Source organism: Theobroma umbraticum, unplaced genomic scaffold, assembly GCF_002168275.2.
Source record: "Theobroma umbraticum cultivar Fairchild unplaced genomic scaffold, ASM216827v3 scaffold_130.0, whole genome shotgun sequence".
NCBI lineage: Eukaryota > Viridiplantae > Streptophyta > Magnoliopsida > Malvales > Malvaceae > Theobroma > Theobroma umbraticum.
Window position 1 is genome coordinate 1,746,352 of NW_018397264.1, and position 13,480 is coordinate 1,759,831.

Below are 13,480 nucleotides of genomic sequence, written 5' to 3' on the forward strand. Positions count from 1 at the left end.
CTTTTGACATAAACTAATTCAGTGTAAATTAAATTAATTCCAAGTTGGTCATTGCAGTTTTTTGTTTAGCAATTGAAAGAAAAAGTAAACCTTCCAACTTAGTGAAAAAAACTGAAATACTAATTTAAAAAGACTTAAATGAATTAATAATGACAACTCATTCTCTCTGCCAATAGTCCTATTCAGTTCTTGTAAGAATTCTTGAAACGTATTTTGCTTCCTCTGGCTCAAATTTTTTTTTTCATTCCAAGCAGTTTCTTTTTTTTTGGTTTACTTCAAGTACTGGAACTCAATCAGAAGCAAAAGTGGGTCAGGTTTCAATTTTTGTATTCATTGGTGTGTGTTTGTGCATGTGTTGATATATGTAAGTGTGTCAGAGTCTCGCACACATTTTCCCTCTTCCTCTCTCTCCTTTCTTTTCTTTTTTCTTCGTTCTCTCTCTCTTGAGTTATGTCAATCATGTATTAAACCAGGCAGTCCATTATTCTCTTTTTACACCTTCCTTTTTTCTGTTTTCTGCAAGATTTCAGCAACTCCTCCTCAAGCTTTGTTTTTTCTCTTCTCGTCTTCATTAAAAGTCACCTTTTTGAACTCTTGGTGATGGGTTGGGTTGTATTCTTTATGTGACTTAAAACCAACCCAAAGTTTTTTCAATTTCACACTTCTTTTCCATTTACATTTTGAGTTTTTGTTGGTTGATATGTGAAGGGATTTCTCCATAAACTGCTGAAGGCCCTTCATCATTTCTTAGTTTAGTCCTTTTCTTATCCGGGTTTGGTGGATTTTTTTTTTGGTATTACATTTTTTTCCCATTTGTTCTATCCAAGTTGTACCGCCATTATTGTTGCTACTACTAATTATTGAATACATCTCATTTAATTTGGCTTTCTTTCTTAGGGGGTCTATGATTAATGTGTTTTTTGTTAATAAATCTCTTCTGGGTTGTTGTCTAACCTGTTGTTTTCCTTCTCTTTATTTGTTAAACTAAAATTTCAGAGCCAAAAAATGCTGCAGTAGAGCAACCACACTAATCTGAATCTTGTACAATTTATTTCTCTCTTTAAATCTTAAGCCTTTTTATCGTAACAAAATCAAAACCCCATTCTTCCATCTATATGTGTTGTCAAATATCTCATCTTTGATTCTTGATTCTTTGTTTCAAGTTGGGGTTTTTTTTTGGAAGAACACTTTTTTTTTCCCTTAATCTGGGTATTGACCAAAATTCTTTGTTTTTCCGTTTCTTTCAGTCAAGGTCTCTTGTATTCTCTGGTACAGAATCTTTGAGTTTCTTTGTCTGGGGGTTTTTGTTCTGAGAGTAATGCAAATTGGAGGCAACCAAAATGGCAAATCTTGTTCCAGGGGTCCTTCTGAAGCTTTTACAACATATGAACACAGATGTGAAGGTTGCTGGTGAGCACAGGTCATCTCTATTGCAAGTTGTGAGCATAGTTCCTGCACTAGCAGGAGGTGAGCTGTTCCCCAACCAAGGCTTTTACCTTAAGGTTTCTGATTCATCTCATGCTACATATGTATCTTTGCCTGATGAACATGATGATTTAATTCTTAGTGATAAGATACAACTAGGTCAGTTTATTCATGTTGACCGGTTCGAATCTTCTTCACCGGTTCCTATTCTTCGTGGGGTTAGGCCGGTCCCTGGGCGACACCCTTGTGTAGGGAGCCCTGAGGATATTGTTGCAACTCTTGGGTTTCTTAATAATGGTATTAAAAGTGCCTTGGGTTCAAAAGCTGGAGAGAAAGTTAAGTCCCAATCAAAAGCAGCGTTAGCTAGTGGTCACGGTGGAGAGAAAGAGAAATCTGTTGGGAGTAGATCAAATGGTGGTGCAAAGGAGGATCAATTGGATAAGAAAGCTACTTCTTTGACTAGATCGAAGTCTCAATTGACTAAAGCAGCATTGAGTTTGGATATGAAGAAGGAAACCGTGGGGAAATTTAAGGCACTAAATTCACGGTCAATTCCTTCATCCCCCACAAGTTGTTACTCATTGCCAACTACTTTTGAGAAATTTGCCTCTGGGATTAAGCAGCAGGCAGAAATAAAGGGGATGAGAAAAGGAAGTCCCAAGGTGGTATCTATGGAGAAAGCAAGTTCTTTGCATGGGGTAACTCCAACTGGAAAAAAGGTGCCCGTGATAAATACCTTGGTTCAAGGGATTGAATTAGGGGTCAAGGCTTTGAGAAAGAGCTGGGAAGGGAATATGGATGTGAAGGGTAGGGACCATTCTAAACTGAGTGCTACCAAGCATGATCCCAAGAGAAAATCTCGGAGTACTTCTGTAAGTTTTCTTGTTCTTGAATTTTAATTTTTGGAAGTATATATATTTAGTCCAATTTATATATACTGGTAATTTGGCTGTCTGTTGCTTCTAACTCTAGAATGTAATGCAGGTTTTTTTATTTTTTATTTTTTATGAATAAAACATAAGGAAGCTTAAAATATGAGATCATAGAATGTATTTGGTTCCTTTATCTTATATCAGTTTTAATGGTTTTCTTGTTCAATTTGTGGACCGGTATTTCTTGAAGGACATAACTTAAGATGATCCTTGGACTCTGGTTTAAACCTAGGATATGGCATACATGTTTGACATGGGTCTGTTTGATTTGTTGTTAGTTTTTCCTTTTATTTGGAGGTAGGATGTCCATAAGTGCTTGATATGTGTTAGACATGGGTACATTGGGCAAGTGGAAAAGTTTAAGCAACACAGAATAACTCAATCTCTTTTTTTGGAATGTGATTAAACTAGTTCAAGCATTGAATATGACTTCTGTCCTATATTATCTTTGATGCCAAAATGTTTTAGAATTTGGAAAACACATGTATTATTTCTGCCTTTTCTCTGTGTCTTTTCTCGTCAAGCTGTCTTTTTGGCCCTTCATCTTTCTGTTTGAAATGTGGATGTCAGGCTCCTAGAAAGAGCACATCAAGTGAAAAGTTGCCATCCAAGGAGGAGAATAAGTTCCAAACATCTACCAGGTCATTAAAAGAGGAGACTAAATCACAGGTGTCAACTAAGAAAGTCATGACAAATGGAATGTTGAATGACCAAGAGAAACCAAATAAGCCAAGAACTTATGTCGGGAAGAAATGTGGAGAACTAACTAATAATGGTGCCTTAGGGAACTTGGTTAAGGTTCCAATAAATAGTAAAAGATTGACAGATGGAAGTGTTTCATGGGTTTCACTCCCCTCATCTCTTTCAAGGCTTGGAAAGGTATGAACTTATGACTCTTTGAATCTTGACGACTTTCTTCGCTTTTATATGAAAGTATCTTTTAAGGGTTATCATGCTTTTGCAAAAAGGTAGTATTCACTATTAGCAAATTTTTTTTTGAAGAAAAATACCAAGTACCGATCTAATTGAAGCTATTTATATATAGTGCAGAAAAGTGTTCAAAATTTTCATTTTCCAATGGTAGTTTGCAAAAATATAGTAAATAGAATCTAAGATAATTGAGTCTGAGGCTTTGCATAAATGGCTTGTGCATCAGGCCCTTAAAACATTTTATTATTAAATCTAAGATAAATGGCTTGTGTACAAGCAAATGGACTGACCTTTGTTCTATGTAGTTACTTTCCTTTCCCCTTAGGCGTCATCTTTTAGAATGTTATCTTGAATTGATGCTTATGATTGATGTTTACTATATTTACTCTCAGTGTGAATTTGATTTTTTTAGTGGTTACTGGGCTATGTGGTTAATAATAAACTTGTTGCATGGCTAGAACATCCGTTAATTGATGCTTAAGGCTCATAGATCGTCATGAATGGTTTATTGTGTTTGTATTGACAGTTTAATTTACATTTTGGCTTTGTGAAATATATAGTTCTGTTTTCCATTCCTCATTTGATTTCATGTTGTTGTTACAGGAGGTCATGAAACACAGGGATGCAGCACAAACAGCCGCAATAGAAGCTTTACAGGAGGCTGCTGCTTCAGAGAGCTTGGTTCGATGTTTGAGGTATGACTATTTAACAATGGGAAAATTGTGGGCTTAGAAAATGATATGAATTGGCAGTAAAAGCTTAAGTCTCTCTTAGTTTCAAAACCAGGAAACATTAATTATATTAATTTGATTCTCCAAATTACCTTGGTCAAACTTTTTAATATCGTACACAAATTGTAGAATTCTAAAAATTATAAGTCTCAGCTCTGAAAGCTGCATGTGTTAACTTTTGTTTGACGTCCATCAAGTTAGAGTTACTGCACCAGAAAATTTTCACTCTATACATTCCATGATCGATTGTTTGTCTCCTCTTTTTGGATGTCTTGGATCTAGTCTCTTGGAGCTCAGAATGGTGTGGTTAATTGTTTTACTCCTTCATTGAAAAACTAAAAATTTCGTTATAAGATGTAGTGTTGCTCAATATAAACTACTAGTAACAAAATTAATGCAGACACCTTTCAAATATTAATTATAGCAATGTTTTCTTTATACTTTATGTGTTGGGTGAATACAACTTTGGTGGCTTTAAAAGAAATTGCTGTCATATATTGCATCCAGTGGCTTTGAAATTTGAACGAGCTAAGTTGATTCAATTGGTCACTTGTTTGATCTGGTTCATGACCTTTCTTTGAAAATGGTCAAAGAGTCAAAGTCAGAAATTCACAATTAAACAGGTTCAGAGTAATCTGGTTTCAATTGGACTTTTTTAGGTGATTGCCAGTATTACATTGTTATTATTATTATTATTATTATTATTATTCCTGTAATGAGTAATTTTCAGGGCTGTAATCAAGCTAGGCAGAGCCCAGCCAACCTTTATGCTATTAGGGATTTTTTAAAAATTATAAAAAGTTTAATTTATCATTATACTACTTAAATGATATATGAAAGAATGAAATTAAGTAATTTGATAGATGATAACAATAATTGGTAGAAAGGAATTCTAAATCGTATTAACTATTATTATATATAATAGTTTAAATGTTGAAGTTTTAAATATTCTAAACTGAATCAATTGTAATATTCATGTTAAATAATCTTTTGAATAATCATTTATATAAGTACCCAAACATGTAAAACAAATCTCTGAAATTTTTATTTTCCGTCTCTTTCTATGGCTATCAAACAACATTTTCTTTTCTGCAAGGTGCTTCTGTTTTCAACAAACTTTCTTTTCCTTCTCTATTTTTTTATGCATGTTAAGCTAATTATATGACCTGATAGCGTTAGATTTCACATGATAGAAGGACTTATTTGCCTATTCATAAAGTGCAGCAGGAAAATTAGATCCTTAGGTGGTCTTTGGATTGTGCACCAAAGTGTGATGTTTGTGCACCAAAGTGTGATTTTTCCTTTTCAGGCCAATTAATTCACTCCCTCTGATGTTTGTTTAAGTAGAAAAAACAGAGAATGAGGTGTCAAATGGTTAGTGTGTATTGGTACTGACAACTTTATTGGAAAATTTTTAATGAAGTTTAAGCTTGAGATGTTTTCTCATGCAAAGCAATGTGGTTTAATAAGGGGGTCATCTTTAAAAGACAAAGGAGTGTAGTCTTAAATGTCAAAGAACCTTAGGAATCCCAAAGGGTAATGGAGGGCTGGACTCGAGGGGTGGCCTTGGATCCTTAATACCGATAAGTGCACCTCTTAGCATTTTGGAATAGGTTGGAGATTTTTGATGCAGAGCTTTATATCTAATTGGGAGTCAGATTGAGTTTTGCCAGTGTATTTAATTACTGTCAGCTTTGTAGATAAAAGAGACTTTGACTTGGCAGAATAACAGGATCCAAATATAAAATTTCATAACGCTGCAAGCAGAACTCACAACAATGATAGCATATTGCAGTATCCCAGCTTAAAAAAGGACATGGTGGATGGTGGGGTTTTATGTCACTTCTAGGGATCTGTTAAAAAACAATGAATTTGAGATGGGGAGTCGAAAGGGTGGGGGGAGGGAAGAGATACAAGACAACTTTGATGAAACTGTTAGTATAATTGTGGGATAATAAGTAATGCATGTTAGAAAGTTAAATTATTGTAGATATTTGGTAGTGTTTAGTGATATGTTTTATGATCTTCCCTAATCTTTTGTAGTACATTTATAACTGATTGTGCTTTGCTTTCCTATGTGACATATTGGAATACTACTTTGTCTTGCAGCTTATATTCTGATCTTACTACTTCTGCCAAGGAAGACAACGCTCAGCCTGCGGTGGATCAGTTCTTGACCCTCCATGCAAGCTTGAATAATGCTCGCATGATTGCAGATTCTTTATCAAAAACTATTCCAGTCGGTTCATCCCCGGAATCTGAAGGAAGCCCATCAGAAGAGGCAGTGAAAGTTGCATCGGATAGACGGAGATATGCAGTCTCGTGGGTGCAAGCTGCATTGGCTACCAATTTGTCATCCTTCTCTGTGTTTGCCAAAGAGCCTAATTCAATGCTAAGTCATGCTTCAGCTTCTGCACAAAGCCAGAGGACTATTCCTGCCAATCAAAACATATTAGTTCTAGAAAATTCTGCTAAGAATGCTTCTGCAAAAGCCCAAGGGAAAACTCGTCCAGTAGTTGGCTCTAAGCTTGTAGCACAGGGTGTTCTTCGCAAAGCAGGGGATGGATCAGGCCTTGGTCCAAAGGCACCGGTCCAACCACCACCAGAATGGACAAGGGGAAATGGCCTTGATGAGGTTGTCGACTTAGCTGAAATGTTGCGAATGGAATCCCAGGATTGGTTCTTAGGATTTGTGGAGAAATTCTTGGATGCTGATGTGGACACATCTGCTTTATCAGACAATGGTCAAATAGCTGGGATGTTGACACAACTCAAGAGTGTCAATAACTGGTTAGATGAAATTAGTTCAAGCAAAGACGAAGAAGAGACACCCAATGTTTCTTTGGAGACAATTGATAGGCTAAGGAAGAAAATATACGAGTATCTTCTTACGCATGTTGAATCTGCTGCTGCTGCTCTAGGTGGTGGATCACAGTCGTCACCATGCAGCCGCACGGTTGAAACAAAAGCAAAGAAGTGACTTGGCTAGCCTACATGACATGAAATGCACATATGCAGTGTTGATGCACAGCAGTTAGGCCCCTCATCCAGCAAAGGTGGGAGGAGCTTACTAATTTATCATGTACATAAATCCTACATGGGTGCGAGGTATAGATGCAGTAGTCATATCAAAAGAAATGTGTTTGATGCAAAGTGCAGGTGTTTTCTTTTCTTTTTGCTTGGAAAAAATGAAAAAAAAAAAAAAGATTACATTGTTATTTGTTGCCTGAAATTATACAAATGAAAACAGTCTGAAGAGTTGGGAGGGAGCTTTTTCTATGTTCAACATGAATATGTATCTTTCAAAATTCATTTAAGAATTGGAAAAGTTGTTCTAAAAATCCGAGTTCCCTTGGCAGTGCAATAGCAGTAGAGATGTAGGATGTCAAATTTTAGTTTCAGTTGATAGGCATTGCATTCTAGACAGTAGATAGCATGCATGACTGTCAAAAAAATGTTGATTAAAATGTCTTAATTTATGTTTAATGTTGCAGACTACTAGCTACATTTTATCTAATTCCCAGCATCCATATCCTGTCCTTCGGTATGTGGAAGCAATTAATGCTCACACTACATGACATCCATGATTATTCAAATGCTTATGAAAAAGTCACGATGACCATTTTTGTCCCAAGCTTTTAATTCTTTCATTGTCTCAACTTACAGAGAAAACAGAAATAATATTGATTTGACCCTTCTTAGCCCAATATTCCTCACCGCCCACTAAATGCTTCCCACGTGACATCTACTTCAAAAGTCTACTTTTCCATAATGTAATAAGAACTAATTAATTAATTAATTAATAAGAGTTCCACTTTGTGTATAACAATGCAATTATTTCCAAAATGATACTTTTATTTCATGAATTTTGCTTCATTGCTTATCAGGGTTTACACAATTTTACGGAAATTATAATTATTCTTTGTAATTTGCTTTTGTAAATACCAAAGGTTTTATAGACAAACTACTTAGTCAACAATTTCATATAGCTTCGCACTCTTTTCCCAGATAAATTAATATTTAGAAAATAGAATAAGAAAAATTAAATTAGCACTTTTTTTTTGGGTAAGATTGTTACAATTTTGAACTAAACTAAGTATCATGCATTTTAAAATTTTAATGTCACTTTTAAAATTAATAAATATGTTAAATCGAAAAAAAGGAAATAACTATTTCATTTTTTTTATTTTTTATGATATTGTTGGTTTTACAAAATGATCATTCCAAAAAAAATCAAAATGATTATTAATGATTTTCCTCTCAAAATGAATAGTTTACTTGAGCTGAAATAACAAAAAAAGTGATTAAACAAAAATATCCTTAATCGATTTCAAAAATTAAAATCTTATATAAAATAAAACTTACTTTTATTTTCTCTATTTTTTTCTTTCTCCCTATTTATCTCCTTATATCTTTCTCTCTAAATTTTCTTAACCATTTAAGACAGTGATAACATCGACATTTTTATAATCAGAGATAATTTTTTATCTTAATTTAAAAAGTAATTTACTTATTATTTAGATTCATTTTAATTGAAACTCATAAATTGTAATTATTTTTTTCCTGTTTATAAAAGAAATACAAGTAAATTTAATTGGGTAGTTTGTAATAGACATTAATAAGTACCTAAAAAAGACAAAAACAAAGTGCGAGAGAGATATGCAAGAAAAGGATGATACATTGTGGGATATTTCCGTAAATATAGGTCTTGTAAGGGCTTTAATGAAATTACAAGTCTGCCGAATCGAGCGGAGTAATGCTTGTCTATATAGAAAAAACAAAAAAAAGAGGGGGAGGGGGGGTTTAAAGACAAAGCAAAAGAGTAGCTGTGAAGTGAGTTCACTGTACGGTTAGCTTGTTTCTTTTCTTTGAGATCAAGACTCGAAAAGGCCATTTTAATGAGTTAATCTTTACCGGAAATGGAACGGCAGGCCACCAAACAATCGCTTCTCCTTTTCTTTTTCCTTTTTCTTCACTCTCTCCTCTACGATTGCGCTCTCTCCGAAATCTTCTTTGAAGAACGCTTCGAAGGTAAAAAAGAAAAAGAAGTACAAATACTTATGATTTTTAATCCTTTATTTCTTTTTTTTAACGAAAAATTAAATCAAATATCATTGAATTGTTTTCCTCTGTTTTATCTTCTATTATAGCTTTTATATTTTTGGTGATAGAAGAAGTTTCTAGAATATTCTTGGATTAATTTGTTTCTTTGCAAACTAGTGAAGAACTTCCGATTTCTTCTTTTAGGATTTAGTAACAGAAAAATTGTAGCTAAATTAAACAGAAAGATTTAGATGGTAGTGATATAAAAGGAAGGTTCTGGAAGTTTTGGTCGAACACTTTGACTGTAATTTATTACTAGTAGTTAACTAGTTATCAATGAATGAATGCTCAATGCGGTGCTATTGAAGTATTTGGAGTAAAATGTGATTACTTATCAATGTAAATGTTTTGTTTTTCTTTTCTTTTATTGTTCCTATATTGGAATTTGGAGACAGATGGGTGGAAGAGCAGATGGGTATTATCAGATTGGAAAAGGAGTGAGGGAAAAGCCGGCACCTTCAAGCACACTGCCGGCAAGTGGTCTGGCGATCCTGATGATAAAGGTTTAATTTTCTCAGCATGCATTATGTACATATTTAGGCATATGTTACAGTATTTTTGCTTGGTTGAACATTTTAGAGATTTAAGTTCTGAGAAATAAAAAACATTAATGGATTAATGAAGCCTAGTAATTAAGGTAAAAGATGCACCTTTGCTGGATCATGCATCTGCTTCTTTCTCCTGCGTTTTAGCATATCGTGTTTCTCTTTAGTGTTACGGACTGTCTAAACAGAATTTTGTGGAGTGTTCTAGACTTAATGGTGAGGTTTTGAGTTCTAAAAGGTTATTAAGTTGGGAGTGAAACTCAGATCGTTACTGTGATGCCATGCCAATTAAAAAAACCATAGCTTGCTGTTAATTATGTCTTGAATCACTTATTTTTTTGCAAATTTGATGGGAAGTCTTTAACTTTAATGAAATAGGATATAAACTGTACCTATTTTATGAAGATGGTTGAACTATTAATGATACAACAGTTTTTGGTTCCCGTTTTTGTTGCCATCCAGCTATTTTCTTGTCTCTAATTTTACTCCTAATCTTAAACTGTTTGGCTATACAAAAACTTGATCCCTAGACAATCATGAATAATAGAAGTTGTGAAAAATTTGTGAACTTGGATGACCTTTCATGATGGTTACATCTGGTTATGTAAGTCTGTTGGCTGATGGGTGAATTTACAGCTGCTAGGCGTGCCAAATTTGAACACTCAAAGTTGAACAGAACTGTTTATTTGTAAGAGATTAAAGCAATTAAATGATTTCGTAAATTGACTGTGTTCTATTGGAATTTTTTTTTTCAAATTTTATGCTTTTTCATTAGACATAACCAGCGATTGTCATTTGTTCAGACTGATTTATGTTTGATTAATTGGGTTTAAAATAAGAATGTTGAAAAATCCAGTAAATGGAACCCAGTTACTGAATGGGAGCAACTGGGCCTATATTAAAATTGGCTGCAAATATCCCTTACTACACAGGCATAAACTTTTTCAGTCATTTTTGCTAATTTGAAAGGTAAACCAATTGGAGTCTTTTTTTGTATCTATTATATGTGGCAAAGTACTGCCGACTGTTGCTCATGTTTATTTTCTTTGAAATTTTGCAGGCATTCAGACATATAATGATGCCAAACACTATGCTATCTCTGCTAAGATACCAGAGTTCGGCAATAAGAACAGAACTCTAGTGGTTCAGTATTCTATTAAGTTTGAACAAGACATTGAATGTGGTGGTGGTTACATTAAGCTTCTCTCTGGTTATGTAAACCAGAAGAAATTTGGCGGCGACACGCCTTACAGGTCTGGCAAGTTGTTTAATCATCTAATTTTTTTGCTAGTGACAAATTTTATACTTCACATCTTAGATAATCTACATGCAAAATTTGAGAGGGTGTTGGTAACGAAACCTTTGTTGGCCTAATAAATTTGTTTTTTGGTCTTTTGCTTTTGTACAGTCTTAACTTTTGAAGGTTGACTGGATCTTTATTGGTTTCCTTCCTGACAGTTTGACCTCAAAAGTTCCTTGTTTCTGATCAATTCGGTGATGTGATAATTTTAGGGTTATGACTATTAGTTTATTTATTTAGTTGGGCTTGAATAGACCTTTCATAGTCACACTGGTATAACACTTACAGAGGCTGATGGGCCAGAGTTGGTGCTTCAAATCTTTAGGAAAGAAAGAAAAGAAAAGAAAATGACTCTTTTTGTGTTCTCTGACAGATTGAATGTGAATTATTACTCTGGTCAAACTTGTGACATACAAATGTAGTCCCTTGTCTCAAATTGAATGTTAACTTTTTACAAGGAAATTAAGAAAAATGCTTCGACTTTAGGCTTTTGTAGTAACATTTTAAACTTTTTCATAATGGAAATGCTCAACTGTCAGACTTCTTCAATTTTGAAATTATGACTTGAGACAGAAGAAAACTGACCTTAAAGTTGACTAAAATTATAGTCCTTGCCATTGAATCTATCCAACTGCCATTTGGATTGAGAATTTCTAATATTTTTCACTGCCCTTTTTCTACGGTATTGTTGTTCAATACTTTTTATTGCCAAAAAGTTGAATTTTTTTAAAAAAATTAATATGGAATGTTAAAAAAAGAGAGTAAGAGTTGTAGATGTTTGAAAAAATGAAAGAGGACATAGTTTCAAGGCATCAGAGAAAGGAAGGATCAACATCTAACTTGGGATGGGGGGAGTGTTACTTTGGAAGGAACTCTTTCCCATTTGCTCTTCCTCCCCCCTATCTCCTATTGGCCCAGAGGCATGGTGAGTGAGGAGAGCGAAAGATGGCAAAAAGATGAGAAATTAGCTTTTCGGCTAAGGGGGATAATGATACCTTGATCCACTCAGACTTGCTGAATCAATGTTACATATAGAATTTATTGCACTACACTCTTCTTGTGATAGGAAAGGGTGAGAAATAAGTGTTTGAGCTATATATACATGGGGTGACCATGTCTAGATGAACGGTTTAAAATGCATGATGTTCAGGTATGATGGTGGTCATTTTTGTGAGAACTAATAGATTGGAAGAGTAGGTAAAGGCGTAAGGGTGTGAAGGTTGGATGAAATGACTGAGATAGTTAGTTATCAACAACATAAAATGCCGACTGCTCACCTGCAATTTGGTTTTTCAAAGTTTTTCAAAGATGGGTGGAGGATATAAAGCAACATAGAAGTTGACTTAGTAAGGAATAATGATATATAAAAGACCTGTTATTTTATATCAAAGTCATGTGTTGCTTATATCTGTATATTTTTGGAATCACAGATCGTTTTGTGGTTTTAGATTGCATCTTTTATCTGTCTTGTTGGACACGTTTGCATTTGTTATTGAGAAGTTTGTTGTTGTAGATAGCTAAAACCAATTTAAGACTTGTTTCATATTCCTTTTAACACTAGCTGATTGGTCTTTTCCTGTGGTGCAGTTTGATGTTTGGACCAGATATTTGTGGCTCACAGACCAAAAAGCTCCATCTTATACTATCTTACCAGGGGCAGAATTATCCTATTAAAAAGGATTTACAATGTGAAACAGACAAGCTAACTCACTTTTACACATTTATTCTAAGGCCTGATGCCTCATATAGCATCCTAGTTGATAATAGAGAGAGAGAATCTGGAAGCATGTATACTGATTGGGAAATCCTTCCACCACAGAAAATCAAGGATGTTAAAGCCAAAAGGGTAGGACCCAAAGAATCAAAATAGGTGTTCATGGACACCCAGGAATTATGATATCTGATACAATGCATCAATAGACAACCTGTATTTTTTAAATCTAATTTTAAGAAGTTATATATTCAGAAGACCTTGAAGAAACATTTATTTGTATGTGTTACTATCTGGAAAGATCAGAGTCTCTAATTGTTTTTGTAATTTGCTGGTATGTTGTAGTCTAATTTCCTGCCTTGCCCCCAAAACTTTACACTCACTTTCATTCTTGTTACAGCCTGCAGACTGGGATGATAGAGAATACATTGACGATCCTAATGATGTCAAACCAGAGGTAGCATGTTCTGTGTGTCTCTTCAGAATTTGATGTCTGAAACAATCATGTAATTTACTATTACCTAAACACTTCTACTATGTGGTTATGCGTAGGGATATGATTCAATTCCTACAGAGATTCCAGATAGAAAGGCAAAAGAGGTTTGCACCCATTATTTAATGCCCAAAAGTCTTATTTTCAAATCCCAAAAGCAGTTTGAAGACAGATATAATTTGGACCCTTTTCATATTCTTTCTTTTGTTTAAACATGATGCCTCTCTATTAATCATGTTTCTACCCTTTTTTCCCTTGAATAATTAAGCTCCAATTCTGATAGTTGTTGTGCTTTCAATGAGAAGAAGTA

General features: G+C 34.3%; 2 protein-coding genes across 4 annotated transcripts in view; both read left to right on the forward strand.

Moving 5' to 3' along the window:
* Positions 1-376: 376 nt before the first annotated feature.
* On the forward strand, positions 377-7,359 carry LOC110421904 (GPI-anchored adhesin-like protein, putative (DUF936)). Of its 3 annotated transcripts, none has more exons than XM_089784511.1 (5): positions 377-793; positions 1,248-2,297; positions 2,928-3,236; positions 3,891-3,982; positions 6,128-7,359. In XM_089784511.1, the coding sequence occupies exons 2-5, from the start codon at positions 1,341-1,343 to the stop codon at positions 6,996-6,998; spliced, it is 2,229 nt and encodes a 742-aa protein (XP_089640637.1). In that variant the 5' UTR covers positions 377-793; positions 1,248-1,340; the 3' UTR covers positions 6,999-7,359. The 3 variants fall into 3 exon arrangements, with proteins under 3 accessions (XP_089640637.1, XP_089640638.1, XP_021291306.1); XM_089784512.1 differs by having other exon boundaries at positions 377-750; XM_021435631.2 differs by having other exon boundaries at positions 377-2,297.
* A 1,450-nt stretch (positions 7,360-8,809) lies between these two features.
* LOC110421372 (calreticulin-3-like) overlaps positions 8,810-13,480 on the forward strand; it is a 6,612-nt gene continuing 1,941 nt past the window's right edge. Inside the window, exons 1-6 of the mRNA XM_021434960.2 lie at positions 8,810-9,049; positions 9,517-9,624; positions 10,727-10,919; positions 12,554-12,812; positions 13,078-13,134; positions 13,230-13,376. Of these exons, the coding sequence (XP_021290635.1) occupies positions 8,938-9,049; positions 9,517-9,624; positions 10,727-10,919; positions 12,554-12,812; positions 13,078-13,134; positions 13,230-13,376 (876 nt within the window). The 5' untranslated portion in view covers positions 8,810-8,937. The remainder of the gene's footprint in view (positions 9,050-9,516; positions 9,625-10,726; positions 10,920-12,553; positions 12,813-13,077; positions 13,135-13,229; positions 13,377-13,480) is intronic.